Source organism: Diadema antillarum, unplaced genomic scaffold (genome assembly GCF_040938485.1).
Source record: "Diadema antillarum isolate AM-2024a unplaced genomic scaffold, OU_Dant_1.0 seq00000382_RagTag, whole genome shotgun sequence".
NCBI lineage: Eukaryota > Metazoa > Echinodermata > Echinoidea > Diadematoida > Diadematidae > Diadema > Diadema antillarum.
In genome coordinates this window covers 1,028,400-1,050,797 of record NW_027271380.1, presented here as the reverse complement: position 1 = coordinate 1,050,797, position 22,398 = coordinate 1,028,400, and the positions used below count along the sequence as shown (strand labels likewise).

Below are 22,398 nucleotides of genomic sequence, written 5' to 3'. Positions count from 1 at the left end.
TGGCGGGCAAGACACAGTAGTTAAACCAACATTTTTGTTTTATTTCAATTGACAAATTGTTGGAAACAATACAAGTTATGACCTTAATAAGGTTCTACCGATTGTTTTACTGAGCCATTGAAATAATCTCCCCTCATTCATATCAGGCAACCAGTATCTTTCCTATTAGGAGAGAGAGAGAGAGAGATGGGGGGGGGGGAGATACTCTGTGTGCATTTAATTACATTTAATATAATGCTAAACAATCAGTGTGTAATTGCATTTTAATTCATTTCCTTTCTAAAAGTTCATAAGTCCTTCCATAATATTGTCCTTACAGATATGAAAGGATTCCTCATACTCCTTTTGGCCGCGTTGGCCACGGCCGAACTCGCTCCTCTACACACCCACAGGGAGCGCATTCCAGGACAGTACTTGGTCAAACTCAAGGTGAGTTGACAGTAGCGGCATAATTTGAAAACTTTGATGGTAAAATTGGTTAAGCGCATTTTCAAAACGTTTTAAAATAAGTCTATCATCGGATAGAAACCTTTCTAATGATACTTTTCGATCCTTTTTAAAGAAAGAATAGTCTTCTTTGACTGCGTTCATATATCAGATTATAATGTTTTGTTTTACTACTTTCTTAAACTGAAAAGAACTAAATTGTATCAAACTGAGTGATCGGTTTATAAGTGAAATATGCTGATGGTTTTAAAATGTTTATAAATGGTATTTTTAGAACTCTATATCTATTTTGAAAGGTTGAAGGGACAAAGAGACTGTGTCAAAAATATTGACATCATTGACCAAATTACCATTATATGTTATATCAATTTTGATTTTTTTTTATATGTATTCTGCATTTCAAATGACTGTGCTCATATGTCAGCTTGTAACATTTTGTTGTACTATTCTTTTTTTAAACTGAAAAGAACTAAATTGAATCAAATTGAATGACTTGCTTATACGTGATATTACTGGTTTTTAAATGTCTTCATGAAGGCCAGAAATCTCTTCCGAGTTCATTAGGATTCTTTTCTCCTCAATGCAGGCATTCAGCCATTCATGTTTAAGATAGATTTACAACGTTTTATAATTTGTGTATACTTAGGTTCTAATTGGGGAAAAGGAGCTATTCTAAAGGTTATCGTGTAGCTTGAAAAAATACCAAGATTCTTTTAAACAGTACTGAAATGAAGCTGTGATTACACTAAAGCCGAAAAGTTCGTATATATATATATGAAACTAGCCAACCACAATCATGTTAAAAGTGTCTCTAACGCAATTGTGCCCTATAGATATTTTCATTTGTTTCCCCTTGTTGAGGGAAAAATAGCACATCATATCATTATGGAATTGGATGCAGCGTATCAAAACAGATCGCAAAATATTTTGGCTCCATTTTTTTTATAGCTTAACGTGCTAAAAGATAAAAGGAAAACAAATATGACATATTTACAATAATCATAATTCCTTGTTATAAGACCGGTGAGGTATCACTGGGATTTTTTAATTTTTTATAATTTATGATGGACTTTACCACTTAAACCGGTTTTGCGGTCGAACTATGAAACATTCCCCTATCTCGGATATCGAATCCACTTGCTGTGTGCTCACTTGAAAAAGTTATTGATGTGTCAGAGCAAATTCTACTTGCATGGTACAACATTGCAGCATTGTATCTGTCGCTGTATTGAATAATAATAATAATAATAAAAACACAATGAATTTAAAGAGTACAAAATGTAAGTTTGCCATGGGTAGTTTTTTATCCCCCGAAGACGATGAATAGCGCTGATAAAACGGTTGATGGGGATATCTTTTTATGCTTAAAAAAGTGAAGTTCACTTTTTATGCCTGTATTTCTGTATCAATTAAACGTAAGAAAATGTAACAAAGCGCCATCTTTTTATGCAAAGATTAATGATACATATCTTGAATACATAGTCAACATGGAAAGTAATTTCTAATCAAATCTTTTCCAACAGAGGATAACCATTGTACAAGAAAGTTCTGAAGAAAATAGTCAAAATGTTGGTGATATTTCTTTATGCATATTTCGTGATACACCTAATGACACCATATTACAGTGTCATTAATATGCGACTAGGTCATGACAGTTCGACCATCATTACAGTATTACCATCCCATTAGTCTTTAATGTCAGTTCCTATACATTACATCTCGCAGGCCGGGAAACACCTTGAGTCTGCCATAGCTTCCCTCGGTGACGTGAAAATAATACACAAGTACGGAACAGTGTTTAACGGCTTCGCAGCGGAGCTCACCAACGACGTGGTTACATATGTAAGTAGAATACGATGAATGAATGGCAAAAATATAATTTGCACAATGCCCTCGTGTACAAAAACAATTATACGCAATAACGTAGTAATGAGGACATTAATAGCTCTGAATATCAGTATCAGCGGCATTAATGTACAACCCTCTTTTTGAATCTCTTTCTTCTTCTTTTTTTTTCTTCAAACAAGCCAAGTGATAATCAGTTTGGCTTCCAGACCATCAATATGCTCCTCTTATTTTGCTATAAAGGATGATGACGCCCTCAACGTCGAAAACCGGAGTAGGTTTAGGTGGCTTTTGCCTTCTGCCTTCTGCCTTCTGACTTCGTTGCGGATAATGGATATCGTCATATCTTGAGCACCATCATTCTTATTTTATTTCCATAATAAACTTATATATAAACATGAGGCTGTTTTGAAATGTAGAAGAACGTATGATATCGTTTATCCATATACTTACGAGATGTAAAAAAGAAAAGAAAAAGAGATTTACTATGAACACACAATTGCAGATGTTTTAATAAGTTGTGACCTGGATCAAATCGTCGGTGATGGTGTATACGAACATATTCGTCGTTGGCAAATGATCTGGAAACCAGACTAAGTGATAATGGATATCGTCATGTCTTGAGGGCATCATCATTCTTTTCATTTCCATAATAAATTTACATATAAACTTTAATGTTTTAAAATGCAAAAGAACGTATGATATCGTCTATCCATACTTACGAGACGGAAAAAAAAAAGAAACGAAAAAAAAAAGAGAGAGACTTTGGCCAAAAAAAAAAAAAACCAAAACAATGTTGTATTGGCGTAACATGAGATTTTCAAATAGGGTCGGGCGGGCGGATTTTTTTTTTTTTTTTTTTTTTTTTTTTTTTACCTGTATTTTACGTGTAAAACTCATATTTAACAAAACCCCATTCGATAGAGAGGGTCTGTTGCATCCAAAGTTTGTTATATCACCGGTTTAAAAGCCGTCACGACATACCGGTCAGAATACGAACAAACAAATTCCTGGGCTAATTTCACCCAGCGCCACTGACAAATCGATTTTCCGAATAATATTAGATAAAATCTTCGAACCGGACTTGCCGGTCGCCGACACGCTGTACTGCGCGGCCATTTCCTGACACCAGCTGTTGTTGTTGTTGTTTTTGATAATTCGCAAACCCATATCGCGCCCTCTCTCGGTAAAAACGATGTATTTCCCCCTTTTTTTTTTGGGTTGTTGTTGAAAAGTTCAGGGTCGGGTTTTTTTTTTTTTTTTTTGTAGGGTCGGGCGGGTTACGCCAATACAACGATTTTTTTTTTGCCTTATTATGAACACACAAATTGCAGTTTTAACAACTTGTGACCTGGATCAAATCGTCAGTTATGGTGTATACGAACAGTTTCTTAGTTTTCCTGTTTGTTTAGTTTAATTTTGTTTTTGGAGGCATCTTCTCATACATAATCACTCGTCTGATTAAAAAAAAAGAATAGACCCCGCAATACAGCGCTCTCCTCTCCCTCTCCCACAGTCTCTCTCTGGCTATGTGTGTATATCTCTCATGCACAGTTCTGAAAGGTAGTCAACAATGTATACTTTGAGATATAGCGAATTTATGTATTTTCTTCCTTGATAAGAGAGGTTATTTGGTTTATTGTTCGTTATCTACGGGTATATATGCAGACCTACATAACATAATTGTAGGCAATTTTAAGTTATTGAAAATACCGTAGTAACGACGTAGCGTGAACGTTGTGAAATATAGTTACTGGATGACTATATTCACACAGTTTACGTGCGTTTGCGTGTGTGTATGTGAACATCAAGCTTTTATTTTCCACGTTCTAATAAATATTTGTAAATTCAATAGTCACATGTTCTGAATGTTATAAATTCAAACTTGAAGGCATGTTAAAATATATTTGAGCAGCTGCGAAGCTCCGGCCTCGTGGAGTACATCGAAGAGGATGGCATCGTGCGAGCCTCTACGGTCGCGTCGTGGGGTCTCGACCGTGTCGACCAAGTCTCGCTCCCTCTCGACGACGTGTTCTATCCCATGGGTGATGGGTCTGGCGTCGACGTGTACGTAATCGACACCGGAATCAACGCTGATCACGTTGACTTCGGTGAACGAGGGTTTATCGGATATGACGCGCTTGGTGGGGACGTAAGTAGGACGTGTCATAAGACAAAAAATTGCACGAAAAAAATACAATACCGATTATTGTTATCATGCATTCTTTTTTTTCTTTTTTTTTGTTTTGCAAAGAGTAAATTTGTAAGTTAAAGACGTAGGATTAAAGGTAGTTGTCTTGTATATAATTATGAGGAGGTCACTCCAAAGTCTTTGGTCCAAGTATGAAAGAGAAATCCGAGTCCTCGGTATTATTCGGAAATTATAAATATATATAGAGCCTATATAAGTGAGGATTTCATGATGGTTCATTATAGAAATTACTGGTATCCGTAAAGTAGGCCTTGATAAGCAGCGGCAAACACGGTAGACAAGGAAGAAGATCTTATTGAAGACTAGTCGCGACGATACCCTGACAGTGTCTATCGGAAATGTATATTAGAGGCTACAGCATTTATCAGCTACTGTATTTGTAATGCAAGGCAAAATCATACTGACATGTGTAGATTCATGATTCCCCCCTATGTGATCGCTTATGAGGAAAAACGAATACTTAAGTTCGAGGCACTTGATAATTTACAATAAATATTAATAATAAACTATTTTTCTTCAGACAACCATTTGGACGCGTCAACAAAAACCTTACAAACAAAAAGATTTTGGTAATATAGTCTCATCTGTCCATCACTTGTAAACTACTTTTGATACAGGGCGGCCCAGAAAGAACTTATCACCTAAGATCTTGAATTTCAGCTATAATTATTGTTGCAAATATGTCATTATTTTGCGTAGTAATAGAAAGGTCACGGGCCTTTATTCCTAAACCACTCATGAACTCACGTCAATGCCAGTCATGCCTTTGAATAAACTTCGCTATTTTCCGGCTAAACTCAGCATCTCAGTGAGCCCAACAGGTCGTCTCACTCACCACGGTGTTCACTATGGTAACGGACAACATTCCACACATTGTGAATGATATTGATCTATGGCAATCCAAATTCCCGCTGGTTTCGGTATCTCTGAGAGTGCAAACGCAAACATATTTTTAAAATTGCAAGGGTTGACAAAAACTGGTCTTAAAACCATAACTCATTAACCAAAATTAAAGAACTTGGTGTCATTCCATTGAAAATAAAATGTTCTTTTTAGTAGCATGCAAAATAATGACATATTTGCAACAATGTAACTGAAATTAAAGATATTAGGTGTTCCGTTCTTTTGGGGCCACCCTGTATAATGATTAACAACAGACATTGTTACGCACATTCTCCTATAATGAACATAGCTTGCATATTTCATGTACTGGACCCTAATCATTAACGGAAGACGTTGCAGGAAACCTGCAAGTTGTTGTCATATTTTTTTTTTCTCTAGTAACAGTTTTTTTTTCTTCTTCTAAATCTCACTAAAGAATGCTCACAGCGGATAGTATAGAATCCATAAAAGAAATCAATTGAATCTTTGTGTAGGGTGTCGATTGCAACGGACATGGAACCCACTGTTCCGGAACTGTCGGCGGAACAGAGTACGGTGTTGCCGCTGGCACCAGAATCTTCGGAGTCCGCGTTCTGGGCTGCTTGGGCTTTGGCTCAACTGCAGATATAGTCGCGGGTTAGTCGACAGTTGACTTTATCATATGTCCAAAATAATTATCATTTGTTTTGAGTCATTAAAGGGTCCCTGAAATCCATATGCATGTTGATTTGTGTTGATTTATGATAACCTCAACATCACTTTTGCGGTGAAACGAATGTCTAGAAACATTCCATATATTTTTAACGATTTCTTTTCCTTCTATTTTTCTTCAGATTACTCTGGAACGCCCACAAAAAAAAAAATCCTTCCAAACCAATATTCCTCAGATGACCTCATCTGTCAATCATTGCTAAAGTAGTGAAATGTTTAACAAAAGACATTGGAATGCACCTTCCCCTCGACTCAGCATAAATTACATGTTTCCTCGCCATGTATTTTGTTCGTCACATTGATATCACAGAAATATCATCCTCATCATATCTTAATTTTTCATATTCATTTTTTTTCATAAAAAGTCTTCTTCTACGTAATCGTAAAGTTTGGGATCATAACACGAACAGAAAATTGTGTTTTTGTGAGTTTTTTTAGAACACTTTTTGGTAGAATAGTGTAACTAGATGTGTCTCATACAATCCTCTGTTCATTTCTTAGAAACCCTGTCCATACCCTTCACTTTCAACTCTAATGACTTTAGAGAGAATACTGTTTCCACTTTGAAAGTTGGCATTAATCATTTCCAGAATGTGTTGATAAATCATGCTCAATTTCAGCTTAATCTGAGGATTCCTTCACTCAGTCTTTGTTGTTGCTCCGAAGGTTAACATCCTGTTTTTTGTTCCATTCATCGCACAGCTAGCACGGCTTGGTAAAGATTAAACTTCAATAGACCTTGTTTGTATACTCCAGAGCCTCTTTTCTCAGTTCACTTTTCCAGAGAATGTGCTTTCTTGCCAATATTGATTGTTAGGATCAGGTAGGAGAGTCCATTTGAGTTGAATTATTAATCATTTTAAAGCTTAAAGTTGGCTCTTTCAGAATCTGCTCGTACCTAAGAATCCGTGTCTGGCGACTTTTTGTTGGTTTCGTGATATAATTATGGTCACATAATATTCACTGGCCTTGTACTGTCACTGCCTGGCAATGTGTATTTATCTTTTCTCCTACGGTGACCATGGATGACATCTCATAGCCCTTTGTAGCCACGTGGAAAAGGCGCTCAAAAGATATTGTTATAACTTTCATTATTATCATTATCATGAGTAGGATGTTTCCTTGTACCCTTTGTGACCGTGCATCACAAAACGAACAAAAAGTCGCACCCCTTGATTTTACATGAGGTCTCAAAAAAGGTGAAATGGGTCAACCGAGTCAATCTTGAGTTTTTCATATTTTGTGAAAGAGCTATCCTTCTTCTACATTATCCTTTAGTTTGGGATCATAACATTAATGAAAAAGTGTGTTTTCAGCAGTTTCTCTACAACCAATTTTTGAGGAGAATAGAATGATCAGGTATGTCTTAGATAAGAGTCCCCTTTTCCTTTCTTGAGGTCTTTTACACACTCTTCACTCTCAATTCTAATAACTTTTGAAAGAATAATTCTACTGCTTTGAAAGTTGGCGTTAATCATGGGCAGAATATGTTAATTGGGCATGCCAAATTGCAGGTTAATCTGATAATCCCTTCATTGATGTTGCTTCGGTAGTTTACATCCTGTGTTTTGTCACTTTCACCATTGTTCACTGCACAGCTAGCAAGGCTTGGTAAAGATTAAGCGCTTGAATAGACCTTGTACTTCAGAGCCTCTTTTCTCAGTTCACACTTTTCCAGAGTGTGTGCTTTCTTTCTAGTATTAAGATAGGTTAGGAGAGTCAATTTGAATTGGGTTACACACCATTTTAAAGCTTAGAGTCTGCTCTTTAAGAATCTGCCCTCAACTAAAATTCCATGTCTGACGTATTACGGAATGAGGGAAATTCGTGACACGGAATAATTCACCATCACACGAAAACTTAAAGTTATAGCAACTTTATTCCTCCCTCTGGATTCCTCGGACGGCATGGTTCCAGCGTCACTCGAAATTGAGCCATCTTCTTTTCTCCTGGGCCAAACAGGCCACACCTCCTTTGTATAAATGCATATTCATGACAGACGACTTTTTGTTGGTTTTGTGATGCAGGGTAACCTTTATGTCCACGTCGCAACTAAAGAGCTTATAGTGCTATTCTAAAATCTGAGGCACTTATAAGAAGTGATTCATTCCAGCAGATACACCTAAACTTGATCGTCACAGACCACAATTGAGTACCCACAAATTAAAGCTATTAGCCCATATCATAAACCCATCATAATTATGTCAACACTCCTCTTTCCAGATACTACTCACAAAACTCAAATCTGTTATCTATGTTTTATCTTTGTTATAATGAAAATAATAACAATGATCCTTAGAGTATAAATTATTATTTTTTCATTATTGTTACAATTATGTTTGTTGATCATTATAGTGACAATTCAATTCGTAGTAAGTACTAGTAGTAGTAACAGTAGGACTCTTACCAGTACAGTATCATTACGAACCATTACTTTATCTATTTTCTACTATCATTCCTGTCATCACAGATAAATCAAACGTTATGACTAACATTTTCATGATTTCTTTCGCTCCCACATACACAAACATAACACACACACACGCGCACACACACACACACACACACACACACACACACACAGGCTGTGAGTGGGTTGCAAACAACCATGTAAGAACATCGGTAGCCTCTCTCTCCCTCGGTGGTGGGGCGAGCCAGACTACGGACGATGCCATCGACTACATGGTCGACGCGGGAATCAGCGTCGTGGTCGCAGCCGGCAACGACGACAGCGATGCCTGTGGATACTCTCCGGCTAGAGCTGCATCGGTGACTTTTTGATAGCAGAAGTTACATTGGCAATAATGGCAATAATAATGATGTCACTGATAACAATGATAACAATGGTAACAGTGTAATGACAGTACCAAAAGGTCACATTACGGCTTGCTTAATTAACTCCAACGTTATTCCATTTGCCTTCAGACTCTAATTCTATGTCTATCTATTTTTTTATGCCTTCATGTTATCGGGCCATGACTTTATAGCAAAAGATAACAGCTGCATATACCTACAATAAAAAAATATGTTTCATTAAGATATTGCGTATGACGATTGCATTGTTAAATATGATATCACTGACAACAACATTAAAAGTAAAGGTTATATCAACACACTTATGACAGTATGATACGGGGTATGATGATATAAATACGAATGATGTAGAAAAGTGATAGATACTATGGTATATATACTTGTGACAGTGGCAACAATAATACATTCTCTGGTATCATTATGCTATTCAATACCATTACACTTTTCGCTATAATTTAAATGATGATTCCGCCTTGGACACGCTTTCTTGTACAATGCACCCCGGAAGCTTTTGCCAAAGCTTTGAGAACTTTAAATGCACTTAGAAAACGATAGTGATTAAGATACTGAAAAAATGTCGATTTATTACGTAACCTTTCGACTTACTATAATTTTCCAATGAACGCTTAAGAGTACTTACAAACAGGTGTTATTTATGTAAGATGACGCAATGATACAGAGTGTATCCTTTTGCTGTAGGCCATCAGTGTTGGCGCCACTGACGATGCGGACGTGCGCGCCTATTTTTCAAACTACGGAACTTGCGTCGATATCTTCGCCCCCGGAGTTTCCATCACTTCCGCCTGGATCGGAGGCGACACCGCCACCAACACCATCAGTGGAACCTCCATGGCTTGCCCCCACGTGGCAGGTGAGTGCTCGTCACCTCCTAGCATAAACATAGCAATACTCTATTTGGCACCTTACACAAAAGCGGTGAAAGAGCGATTATGTCCCATGTAACTTTGATAAGCAGCCAAAAATATGCCATTTTTAAAATTCCATTTTATCACGGTACCTGCTCATTTATGTATTCATCCAATGAAAAACTGATCAATTTTCTCCACAGGTGCTGCTGCAGTTCTACTTGCCTCTGAACCCGAGTTGACCCCACAGGAGGTGAGAGAGAAGCTGCAGTTAAAGGCGAATGGCAACGCTGAAATCGGTGACTTGCAAGCCGGCTCTCCTGATCTCCTCCTGTACATCGGCGAGGGGAACGCCGGGGGAGGGTTTATCACTGATCCCTATGCTCCCGTGATCCCAAGCAATCCCAGTAAGAATGGTTGAAACAAAAAAAAAAAAATCTGTGCTAAATAGTGTACACTTGTTTGTTTCTTTTAGTTGGGCATATACGTTGTTGTTGTTGTTGTTGTTTTGTTTTGCGTAGGTTTGTCTATCACACTTCTATTATCTGTATATTAGTTTGGAACCGTCTTTGTTTGTGTATGGGGGGGGGGGGGGGGTTGCCGCACATGACAAATTTCACTAACATTCAAGGTGGGAGATATTCCATCAACGCGTAACTGAGAATGAAAATCTTTATCTGGCAGACTCAAATTGAACATTAAAACAATGTTCTTATGATATTAGTTGGTTGCTTTTAAAAGAGGCGTCCAGCTTATTTTTTTTTTTGTCTTTATTTTTCTTGCTAATTTGATGGGATTGCACTATTTCTACTACCACTCAAAATCATACTCATGTCATTTTCTTGTAAGATCATATTAACCTGGTACCGTGGGTTTAGTCTACTACCTCCCATATTTTGTTCCTTGTTATGTAAGTGTGCCTGTAGATCAAATGATATAGTGTATAAGTATTTATTGTCGTGTTCATATTCATGAATCAGAAATCTACACTTGTTAATTGCTGTTTCCTATCGTTAAAAGTGAGTTAAAGTTTTTTTTTTCGGAAGGTTTGTTATTTTTTTCCCATCAGAGTGTAGGCTGTCAAATTGGTATGCCGAGCAATCATTTCATCCCATTCCTCGTGGCTTCATCCCTGATTTATCGACTCATTTCATCATTTTCTTTTAATTCATCCTGTTTGAGTTTCCTTACCCGCTTCTTCTTTGAATGATATTGAAACACACATTTCTGTACAGTATCTTGCCTGTAGCGCTGACACTGATTAGAGCAGGTTCTCTGCATGCTGGCATAATAACAACACGAAAACAAACAAACAAACAAACAAACAAACAAACAAACAAACAAACAAACAAACAAACAAACTAATTAACTAACTAACTAACTAACTAACTTGGCCTGACATGCAATCTTCTCTGTTGTGGTTTTGATCGTGTTCTTTTGTTCCGTAGGTTGCGGAGGTTATTTTAACGAGTCATCGGGCACTTTTACCAGCCCAAATTATCCAAGCAACTACGACAACGATCTGACGTGCGATTACCTTTTCGTTGCCGGTGACGGAGAGGCCATTACAGTCACCTTCGACGATTTCAGCCTCGAGAGCTCTTCAACCTGTTCATTTGATTCAGTTTCCGTATGTCTCAAATACATACATATTCGACTCTCTCTTTCTCTTAGTATATATCATATATATATATATATATATATATATCATATATATATATATATATATATATCATATATATATATATATATCATATATATATATATATCATATATATATATATATATATCATATATATATTTATCATATATATCATATATATATATATATATATATATATATGTGTGTGTGTGTAAATTTTTATATTCGTTTTTATGAAGAAATTTATTGCAAAAAGTGGTAAACGCCATTTTCATAGATTTTCTGAAGTATTGTTTTCACCAAACACAGATTTTTTTTTCGACAATGCTGCACTCGTTACATTACAAGAAATATAATAAAAACCATCACATGAAATCATACTTTGAATATTTCATTTCCTTTTCGGCAGCTTAAAGATGGGCCTTCCCTTTTGCATTACTTCCCGAATAGCAGAGAACATGATATTGGCCACCAGAATGACAAGACTATTGTAAAGCTATAACATTTCTGTGATATTTGAGGGTTGTTAGCCCTTATAATTCAAATACTGTACCAAACGTTCACCTTAACGTATTCTGTGTACTCGGCACAGTTGCATACATTTATCCTCCTGTGGTTAATACTTATACTTCGAACAAAAGATTTGCATGTTGTTATAAAGCTGTCAGAAAAGACGAACTCACTAGCTTCTCTTACTTTGATACGGATGAAACCGTTACTTTAAAAGAATGATAACTATTTTCACAGTGATGATGTTGGTGATAGGTAAAATTACTGATATTATTGCTATCGGTTAAATTGTACTCAATATAAAGATCTACGACGGAGCTTCATCAGCTTACCCTCTCCTCGGTCAGTGGTGCGGCACGGATAGCCCCGGGGTTGTGGCCGGGGCCAGCCAGTCGATGCTCATACGATTCGAGAGCGACGTTTCCGTGACCTCATCCGGCTTCTCCGCATCCTACGTCATCACAGAACCTCCTGAGACTGGAGGTGAGATAAACAAATAAATGAATGAATGAATAAGTAAATGATATACATATATTTATATACAGGGCGTATAAAAAAGTTGCACTTTGGACAAAATTTTCTAAATCACATTTCAAAATATTTGGAAGATTTTTTTTAAAAAATATTTATGGATGCCGAATAGTCTCATCCATCAAGTGCAATACACAAAACAAAATTTTGTTCACGCTTGCCTGAACACTGACGCCCTTTGTCCAGAGTGTGAAAATTACTTGCGCCAAATTGAAAGAAGATGGAAAATTCAGCCAGCAGTCCAAATAAGTGTTCTCATTCAAACAAATTGCTCTTTTGCTCATAGTTTTGATTATGTTATGATAATTTAGGAATTTTCTGACGATTTTCTGTAACGTTTTAAATGATTCCATTGTGTTATGGAAGGTTGATTAAGAACTTTAAGATCTTTTAAGTACAGGTATCACAAATCATGCACAGACATATCGAACCCACATGCCAGTCACTCAGTCAAGAAGAAAAGTACAAAATTAATGCATCCTCAGATCATTCAATCAATACAATAAATCCAATCAATCAATCAATCAATCAATCAATCAATCAATCAATCAATCAATCAATCAATCAATCAATCAACCAATCATTTGTGATTGGACAAAGAGCGTAAGTGTTCAGCCAAGCGTGAACAAAAATTTGTTTTGTTGATTTCACTTGAAAAATGAGACTATTGGGTATCCATAAATATGAAAAAAAAATATTCGAAATATTTTGAAATATAATTTAGAAAATTTTCAAAAGTGCAACGTTTTTATACGCCCTGTATAAGCGTTCATAGTGCGAATATAGGTATGCAAACGAGGTATCTCAAGGGGAATTATTTCCAAAGGGGGAAATTTTCGACCCCCTTAAGGTTTTGACAATGTTTTTCAATGCCTTATCTGTAATCTCAGGACTACTCCGCAGTAGAAGACAGATGGCATGGTATGTGTAGAATTGGGACTGTACCATCAATCCAATTTAGGGGAAATTGGCAGCTATGCAAAACAAAACAAAACGAAACAAAACGAACAAAACAAAACAAACAAGAATGGGTGTATATTGGATGTATATGTACTTGAAAAAAAGAGTGCTATGTCTTTAACATACGAACATAGTGGTGTAAAATGCATTATAAGCTTATTGTCAAGTCAATGCTGCATTAATCCTATGTCATGGCATATTTATCAAAAAGGACAGGCTGTTTTTGCATTTTCCGAAATTTATTATGCCTTTCATCAAAACTTTCCATAAATTATCATTTATTCTGTATTTCCCCTTATGCCTTTAAATAGCATTATATATGTTATATATATATATATATATATATATATATATATATATATGCGTATGTTCATGTTTCTTTATTCGGTATTACATATTCATCGCTACTATTCTACTGCTACTGCTTCCGGTATTACAACTACTACAATTAGAACAACAATATTGCCCTCCATAAAAAACAAACAAACAAACAAACAAACAAACAAACAAACACCGTTACTGTGACATGCAGTCTACAGATTCAACCTAACTTAAACTGTTTAAAAAGGTACCCTTCTCCCTCCTTTCATTTTGAGTTTGCTTCACATCTGTGAAGCTTTCGTCAAAAAGTCTGCCAGATCAATGTGTTCTTAAAGAGTTGAGATTTCGTCGTGTTTCATTTTATGTCAGTTCTTGCGTTATGATGTCATGAACATTTTGACATTTCTTTTTGACGCTTACAAACCAATGCGATTGTTATCAACAAGTCAAAGGAAGATAGGGACAATATGAAGGCCAGTTTTATCAAAATGTACTATTTTTTCATTACAACTCATGGAAATCAATGATAACTGTCCTAACTGTGAACCAATCATAAGCCAAAGTCTTTTCGTAAAAGTAAACTTACTGTTGATTAGATTTCATAATCGGTTAAAATGGACCCGAGTAATAGTTGAATACGCCACCAATCCTGATAATCCAGATAACATATCTTACATTAACATTTTGACCTACTAGTGAGGTGATGCATAGGCAATATTTTTATTTAAAAATGAGCAATAATGGCGAGGCTTACGGTAAGACTTAGATATGAATGGTGTGTCATATTCTATATTTGATGCCGAACATTTGTATTACATCATCGCTTAAAAACAAACAAAATAACCGAAAGGACTCATTGTAAACATGGTGCGTTTATCACTTTTCTGATTTTCCGGTTGCAGAATGCGGTCATGTTTTCACCAAGGAGACTGGACAGTTTACCTCGCCAAACTTTCCAAATAACTATGGCAACAACGAGATGTGCTCTTTCGAAATTGAGGCTGGAGCTGGCGAGACTGTCACACTCAGCTTTGGCTCCTTTGACCTGGAGGTTCACACCTCGTGTGCCTACGATGCTGTCGAGGTACTGTCCACATTCCTCCTTTCTTTCGGAAGAACTTCCGGACCAGTGAAAAGTCTTGGAATAGAAAAATGAATCTTACATGCATAGCAGGGAAAATTGTTATCAAACCATAATAGAAATCATTGCAGACATGAAATTATAAAGTTTGACTAACGTTCATGAAACAGTTCAAAATGAAAATGCAAATAATAAATTGATGATATTATTGCTTTTAATCATGCCATATTGATTATGCTAAAATCCTTCGAGAAATTTTCTATTTTTTCAATGCCCCAGAATCAGATCCTGAGATGAATATACTTTGACAGATTGTCAATTTAAGATTATGCATGCCGTTAATAATATTTTCATTATATTTTATGGAGAAATAGTTTCATTTGTTTATTTTTTCTCTTATCATATAAGACTGATGGAGATCTTGAGTGGGGTGATGGAATCCTTAGCATAGTCATTCTGCATAATCGTATTAACTGCTTGAGAATTGTTTTGCCAAAAGTACCGTATCAACTCTACAGAATCTACAGTTCTCTAACTTTTATTCAAAAGAAAAAAGTTAAGTCAAATTTCCGCTGTTGACATAAACTTTTGCTCGTCCTGATCCAGACTAGGTATTACTATGTCCGGTTAAGAGTAATGATTTCAAATATTCACACATCAATTGAATGAAGGCAAAGATATTGTATAGTAGAGCACATTAGTGAAGTTTTAGGAAAATGGGACAGCTCTGTCAAGAGTTATTAATCTTTACAATTCTGGTGCCTCAACAGCTGGATAAGAAAATTACAACAACTCATGATATCACAGTGGGAGAACGATACAAAAAATATAGGGACAAATTAAGGTATTGTATATGTTTTAGTTTTATTGAAAGAGACCTAACACCTTTTTTTTAAAGGCAGGGTAAATAACATTTCCTTCAACTTTCTTGTTCCTTCTTTGTTCATATGTTTATCTGCAAGTATGTGTATGTGTGTGTGTGTGTGTGTGTGTGTGTGTGTGTGTGATATTCTGATATATGACCTTTCATCACAACACCAACAAAAAGTTGCAAGACATGGATTTTAGTGAGGTGGAGATTCTAAAAGAGCAGACCTAAAGCTTGAAAATGTTGTATAACTCAATTCACGACATGCAGACTCTCAGAAACCTAACTAAACATTGGAAAGACTCACGCTAGTAAAAAAGAGTGCATTAAAAAAAATGAGAAAAGAGCCTCTGAAGGGAACGGTCTATATTCAAGCGCGTAACCTTATAGAACCGTGCTTTGTGCAATGAAGGTGACAAGAAATCAGGATGTAAATCTCCTTAGAAACAACAATGAAGTAGTTATCAAATTATAAGCTGAAACTGAGGTTGATATATTAAAACATTTCTTTCCATGGCTATTGTCAATTTTCAAAGCATTAGCATGATCTTTTCAAATTTATTAGAGTTGAAAGTGAAGAGTGATGTGTAGATGAAAAGGGGCCTGTAATACCTGCCTAAATCACACTATTCTGCAAAAAAAAAAGTTTTCTAGAAAAAAATACTTAAAACAAAATTTTCTATTTGGTTCATGATCCCAAACTTGAGAAGAAGAAGCAGAAGGAGAAGAAGCAGAAGAAGAAGAAGAAGAAGAAGAAGAAGAAGAAGAAGAAGAAGAATTAGTCTTTCAGACTAGGTAAACCTGTTCAACTAGTCTAGGTCCCAGCATGAAATCAGGGCGTACGACTTATTGTTGGTTTTGTGATGCACGGTAACATATTGTTCACTCTGCTTACATGACATGTGTTCGAAAAAAAAAAAAGATTTCAGTCATACGTTTATCACGTGTGAAATTGTCATAATTGGGAGGGAAGGGTTGTCATTGTTGTAAATGCACACTTACCGGCAATTTTTCTTCATGCAACTCTTCCAGATCAAGGACGGCAACGGTAACCTCCTCCAAAAAGTGTGTGGCTCAGAAGTCCCGGATCCTATCATATCCACCAATAACGGAATGCTCGTCGAGTTTACGAGCGACAGTTCGGTCACCCGTGGCGGATTTGAAGCTTCCTATATCAAGCAGTAGATGAATGCTTTCTTGTTGTTTTTTTCCCTCGTGTTTCTGTTTCTCAAACATGGGTGAGCATACACAGATATTCCAGACAACCAAGGGCGTTAAATTGATAATGATGATTTTTGATTGAGCAGTCAAGAGAAAGGCAATCATAAGGCATGACATGCAATTTTCTGTGCTTACTTGGTAACGACTGAAATACATTAACTGAAATTGAAGTAACCTGAAATACTGTTGTCTCTAGGAGAGTTGGCGAAATTCTTCCTTTGGTGCTTGACATCCATTTCAGTGCAATAAACAGAAAGTGAATGCATCATCAGTTCCTTGTTGTGTTTTTTTATACAGTTTTGTTTGTCTTTCTATTGTTTATTTTTTGTGTTTAACGAGTGTGTTCATAGGAGACAGTTGCGGGTTAAAAAACAACGTTTCCCCATGTTAGGACAATTAGAAAAATGTTGTTTGTGTGCTTCTTTCAGTGGGAAGAAACATACGCTTTTCAATCCAATACACAAAGACGCACAGATTCGTGCATCAGCCACGATACGTACCATCACCTCCACCATCAACAATGATAACATGATCAAGGAAGTGAAACAATAACAACACCCATACATGTATACATGCGTGCGCGCACACACACGCAAACTTTCACTGCGTGAAATCCAACCGAAATTTTGAAACCCACATGCACCCCTTTCCTTTATATTAACGGTGGACGTGATTCACTAATACGAATTTCTATGTTGTTGGTTTTTTGTTCTTTATTAAAGACCAAGCGCTTATGTTTCTTCTTCTTCACAATACACAGATTTTACTAAAATGACGTTTGAATTAATTAACTTTCCAAATCTCCAAAACACGCCCCAAAACACACCCTAAAGCACACCCTAAAATACATCTAATAAAGAATTTACATTGAGTTGTGTGAAAGACATCATTACAGTGAGTGGGTTTTGACAATATAGGATTATGTGTGTATTGGTTGCATTGGCGAGAGAGTTTAGAGAACACACATACACACACTTATGTATATATATATATATATATATATATATATATATATACATATACATATAGATATATAGCAGCAGCAATGGACTGAACAAAAACATGGCGCGGCGGTGCAATATATATTTATATATATGTATATGATTATATGTATATATACATATATATATATATATATATATATATATATATATATTCATTTCAATTCGATTCGTTTGTTTCCATTTCAAATCACAAAAGACAACATTAAGCATCCAGTGTAACAGATGAAACAATTACATACAAAAAAAAATCACAACAACGACATCAAAATAACAGTCATAAGTTGTTACAGATTACAACAGGCAAAAGGTAAAAACATGGAAAATCGTGTACACATAAAAAGCCAATAAGGCCTGTAGGCGCGCGTATACCGTTGTAAAAAATTATGTAAAATTGGAATCTAAGTTATTTTCAGAGATCATAAATCAGTTTTATACAGAAGATTAACATGAACATAAAACTAAAACAAAAACCGAAACAAACATGAAAAAGATGGTTAATTACATCGATGTACTATAAATAAAATATTGCCAATACAAACAAAAACTTTTAGTATTTTCAATTTCTTTCCCATTAGTTACATTCTTATCAATCTTCAATGTTTCAATTTTCTTATCTTTCTTTATATCTTTATTCAAAAAGTTGTTCATCATAGTCCATAGTCATTTATACTTATCATCAAAATTCAACAAAAGTTTTATAATAATACTCACTTCAAGTCTTAGTTAAATTCTTACAAAGAGGCAATATTTGAAATATTACTTTCAATGACCAGCAGTTGCATTAAGCGATTTAACAACATAACTTATACCACTAGATATAAATATTTTTTTCAACGGAATTTTACAACTTCAATATAGCAATATATGCAATGTATGTATGTATGTATGTATATATATATATATATATATATAGATATATATATATAGAGAGAGAGAGAGAGAGAGAGAGAGATGGTTGGGGGATAAACAACTCCTGTTACTTTTTACGAGTTCGAGTTTTTTGAAAAATTATAAAAAGAACACTTTGAAGTTGTTCATTAATAACAATTAAATAATCTCTTACCAATGACGGGATAACATGAATATATGTGGAAAAACAGACCTGTGCCATCGACTCTCTGTACCGGATTTTCTGTATTGGTTAAAAAAACAACAACTTTGGTAGAGTTTTTTTTTTTTCCTTCACGAGTAAGAGAAGGAACTGATAAAGACATATTATGCACATTATGGTAGACATTGAAACATTTACTTGTGACTTTTAAATATCCAAATGCAAATTGCAAATGAAGTATAACAGTAGAACGGGAACAATAAATATTAATGAAGAGCTGGATTGAGACATTGACATACAATTTTCATGAGATAGCAGGAGGTAATTGTTTACTGGCCACAAACTAATCTTACATGTGTATGAATGATGTTCATGGTGAGTTTACTTTATTCTCTAATATCTTCTTCACGGGAATCATTTTTTTGTTTTTGTTTATCTAATCCACCTGATGGGCCAAGAAGGGCGGTAAAACCGTCACCAGATAACTACGCTGATTTCACGTTTTGGGTAATGCCGGTCAGTGACAATTTTATTTTGTTTTGTTTTGTTTTTCGTTTTTTCTTAACGTGTGAGTCTAACACGATGAACATTCCGGTTCCTTTAAACTCCATGCAGTTTTCTATAATCTCTTTCTTCGTCATATAGCTGGTTTAATTAACGATTATGAAAAGCGGATGTGTTTTAAGTAATGGAGTCTTAGTGGCCGAACGAGAGAACGTAACAGGCAGGGCAGTCTCACGTGGCTTTCCAAGCACTATGTCCTTGACGGAGTCCAAAGGTCGCACCCGGCTTTGCCCTGATGATGGTGTCTGCCGCTAACATTCCCTGATCTTCTCTCATCTTTTCTCTTGGAAGCCGAGAATATGGATGCATGATCTGTGGGAACACTGTTCGTGGTATTAGTTCATGGGGGTTTCAAATCCGATGCTGCTTTGTTTAAAGTCTGATGACATCTTGCCCTAATTTCTTTACTCCTTTGTCATTATTGCTCTAAATTTTTCTTCAGATCAACAGAATCGATCAAATTCCACATGGAAGTATCTTTTTTCTTGTCCATGGCATTATTACGAACTATAAACTCGAGGAGGTCAACAAATTCTTTCTCAAATTCCTTCACAGGTCGGTCATCACCCTCCTGACTTCCTATATTGCATCTGAGACTGCCAAATGTCCAAAATTAGGGATGGTTCAGCCAATGGAGCGATAACAAAGGACTGCCAAATGCTGCTCCAGGCACACAGCTCCTGCCAATGCAACGAAATGTTAACAAAGAAATAAAAACAAATCATCGGGAAATATTGACACCACAAGGTTCAGTGAGTGTAAACAGCAAAAAAACAAAAACAAAAACAAAAACAAAAACAAAAAACAAAAAAAGAAAAGAAATGTGGTTAAAATATACAAACAAAACAGAACAAACAAATCTTACAATGCTTCAAGAGGGTAGTAGTAAGATCATCACAAGGATTTGACTGCGAGACTGATTGAGAGAGTTGAATTCAGAAGCAGTAAATTAAGAAAAAGCTCTCTTGCAGACAACACACAACAAGACGGACACTTCCACCTATGCAGTCCTACGTGTCAGTGCGGTGTGATAAATCACTGGTGACATCTTCGGAATCATAGCATGACTTCATTCAAAATCATATACGTACATACATAATGATGTATATTACGTTATTCGTTCATAGGCCTGCAGAGCAAGTGTTGTACATGACAGCGTCGCCTTTTCGAATTTGGGAAGGTGACTCAAAACGTGCATGATGTGCACTCAAATTATAGGCTCTCTACATGTAGGCCATATCTCTCTCTCTCTCTCTCTCTCTCTTTCTCTCTCTCTCTCTCTCCATATTATATGAATATATGATGCAATTAATTTGTTTGTGACAAAACCTCAACCATCTGTTATCTAATAAAAGCAAAGCAGCTGTACATAGCATGCATGGTCTGAAATTAGATTTCAAACTGGAGAAGAGTTTGTGGCCCGACCCCTTCCGGTTATGAACGAGGTCTGATGTACACTGACTTTGCTATGTCTGCCAGTGTTTTGACACTATTAGTCCTCGACACCGTCGTCGACGGAACGTTAGCGCATGCGCACTTGTCTAGCAACAACATTATATTTCAATATGCATGGTGATGTGATTGACGTCATTCATTTCGTAAGCTCCTTGAGAATTCGAAGAACACGGAGCTGGGCAAGTCCATCCCTATATACATGCACCATTGCAAGGCGTTAATCTTATCTTGTTGCTTCAAACAATACGTCTCCTTGTTTGCATTGATATACGTTAACAAAACTGGGACCAAGATGATAAGAACTAAGAAGCAGAGGAAATCTCTGTGAGAATCAAGCCACATGGTATTTCTTTTTTTATTACTAGAGAAATGGACTGGTTAGCTGTTATGTAATATTTGGTATAAGATGTCCATTTTCAACAGAGTCTAGCTTATTCTATAACGCAGCTACCACAGTAGGCAGGCAAGCAAAAGGACAAGGTAAGCCGGCGACAAATATTTCAGTTCTGTAAATTTCAAAGTAAAAAGAATAAAGCTTAAATGCCAAGGTACCTAAATAAGTCCTAGATTTTTGTTTCTAATTGTATATATATATTTTTTTTTCAGTGTGTACGGTACAAAGTTTTCATATGTTTGTGTACAATATTTGCTTTTTCATTGTTGATACAAAGTAAGTTATTGTAGCCTTTCATGTTACCTTTTTGTCATCTTAAAAAGAAGTTCAGGCTTGAAAGGATGATATTCAATTGGGGTTATTAGTGTTTCATTGGCACCAGAAAAGGTTGGTAGCTCATTTTCAAAATCAACAGTTTTCCGAGGAATAACTGTTCTGTATACTTTTAAACTTCAAGAGACCAGCAAAACTGTTCGTTTCTGAGTTCAAAGAAGTTGTTTGTTGATTACGGTATGAAAAGATATAGGGGATCACGTTGGTTCTTCTTAGGCATTAGTCTTTAACCCAGGCTAAACTTTCTCTGTAATGCCACAGTAAATTTACAGTGGCGGAAACCTGAAGAATATTTTCCTCGAAATGCTGGAAACAGAGTTAGGATGAATTCAAAAAATACTTGACTTTCGCTGGTCTCGGTTGATGAAATATTGTCTTTGCTTGAGCATTGACAACAATGAAATGAACAAAAGAGTGCATAAAGAGAGTATTACTCTGCATATAAAATCAAACTAACAAGATAGTGTGATTTCGGGAATGAGTTATATAAAAGGAGTAAATGTTATTTTCAGAATTATCACCTGTCGAATTCAGACCTTTTCAACTTTCCATTTGCAACGGTATCGTCCTTAGGTTTAGCCAAATATTTTGTTGAGAGTGTAATTTCGTGAAGTAGTCAGTCATGTCACATTCGAATAATAAAAAATATTTTTAAAAAAGATAATAAAAGAAAACTTTCAAGAGAG

General features: G+C 35.9%; 1 protein-coding gene across 1 annotated transcript; it reads left to right on the top strand.

Moving 5' to 3' along the window:
• The first annotated feature begins 321 nt into the window (after positions 1 to 321).
• LOC139731651 (extracellular serine proteinase-like) lies at positions 322 to 16,875 on the top strand. The gene is made up of 11 exons (XM_071642541.1): positions 322 to 429; positions 2,173 to 2,289; positions 4,208 to 4,444; positions 5,881 to 6,022; positions 8,682 to 8,866; positions 9,611 to 9,782; positions 9,981 to 10,193; positions 11,226 to 11,407; positions 12,235 to 12,412; positions 14,644 to 14,825; positions 16,723 to 16,875. The coding sequence occupies exons 1-11, from the start codon at positions 322 to 324 to the stop codon at positions 16,873 to 16,875; spliced, it is 1,869 nt and encodes a 622-aa protein (XP_071498642.1).
• Positions 16,876 to 22,398: the final 5,523 nt, after the last annotated feature.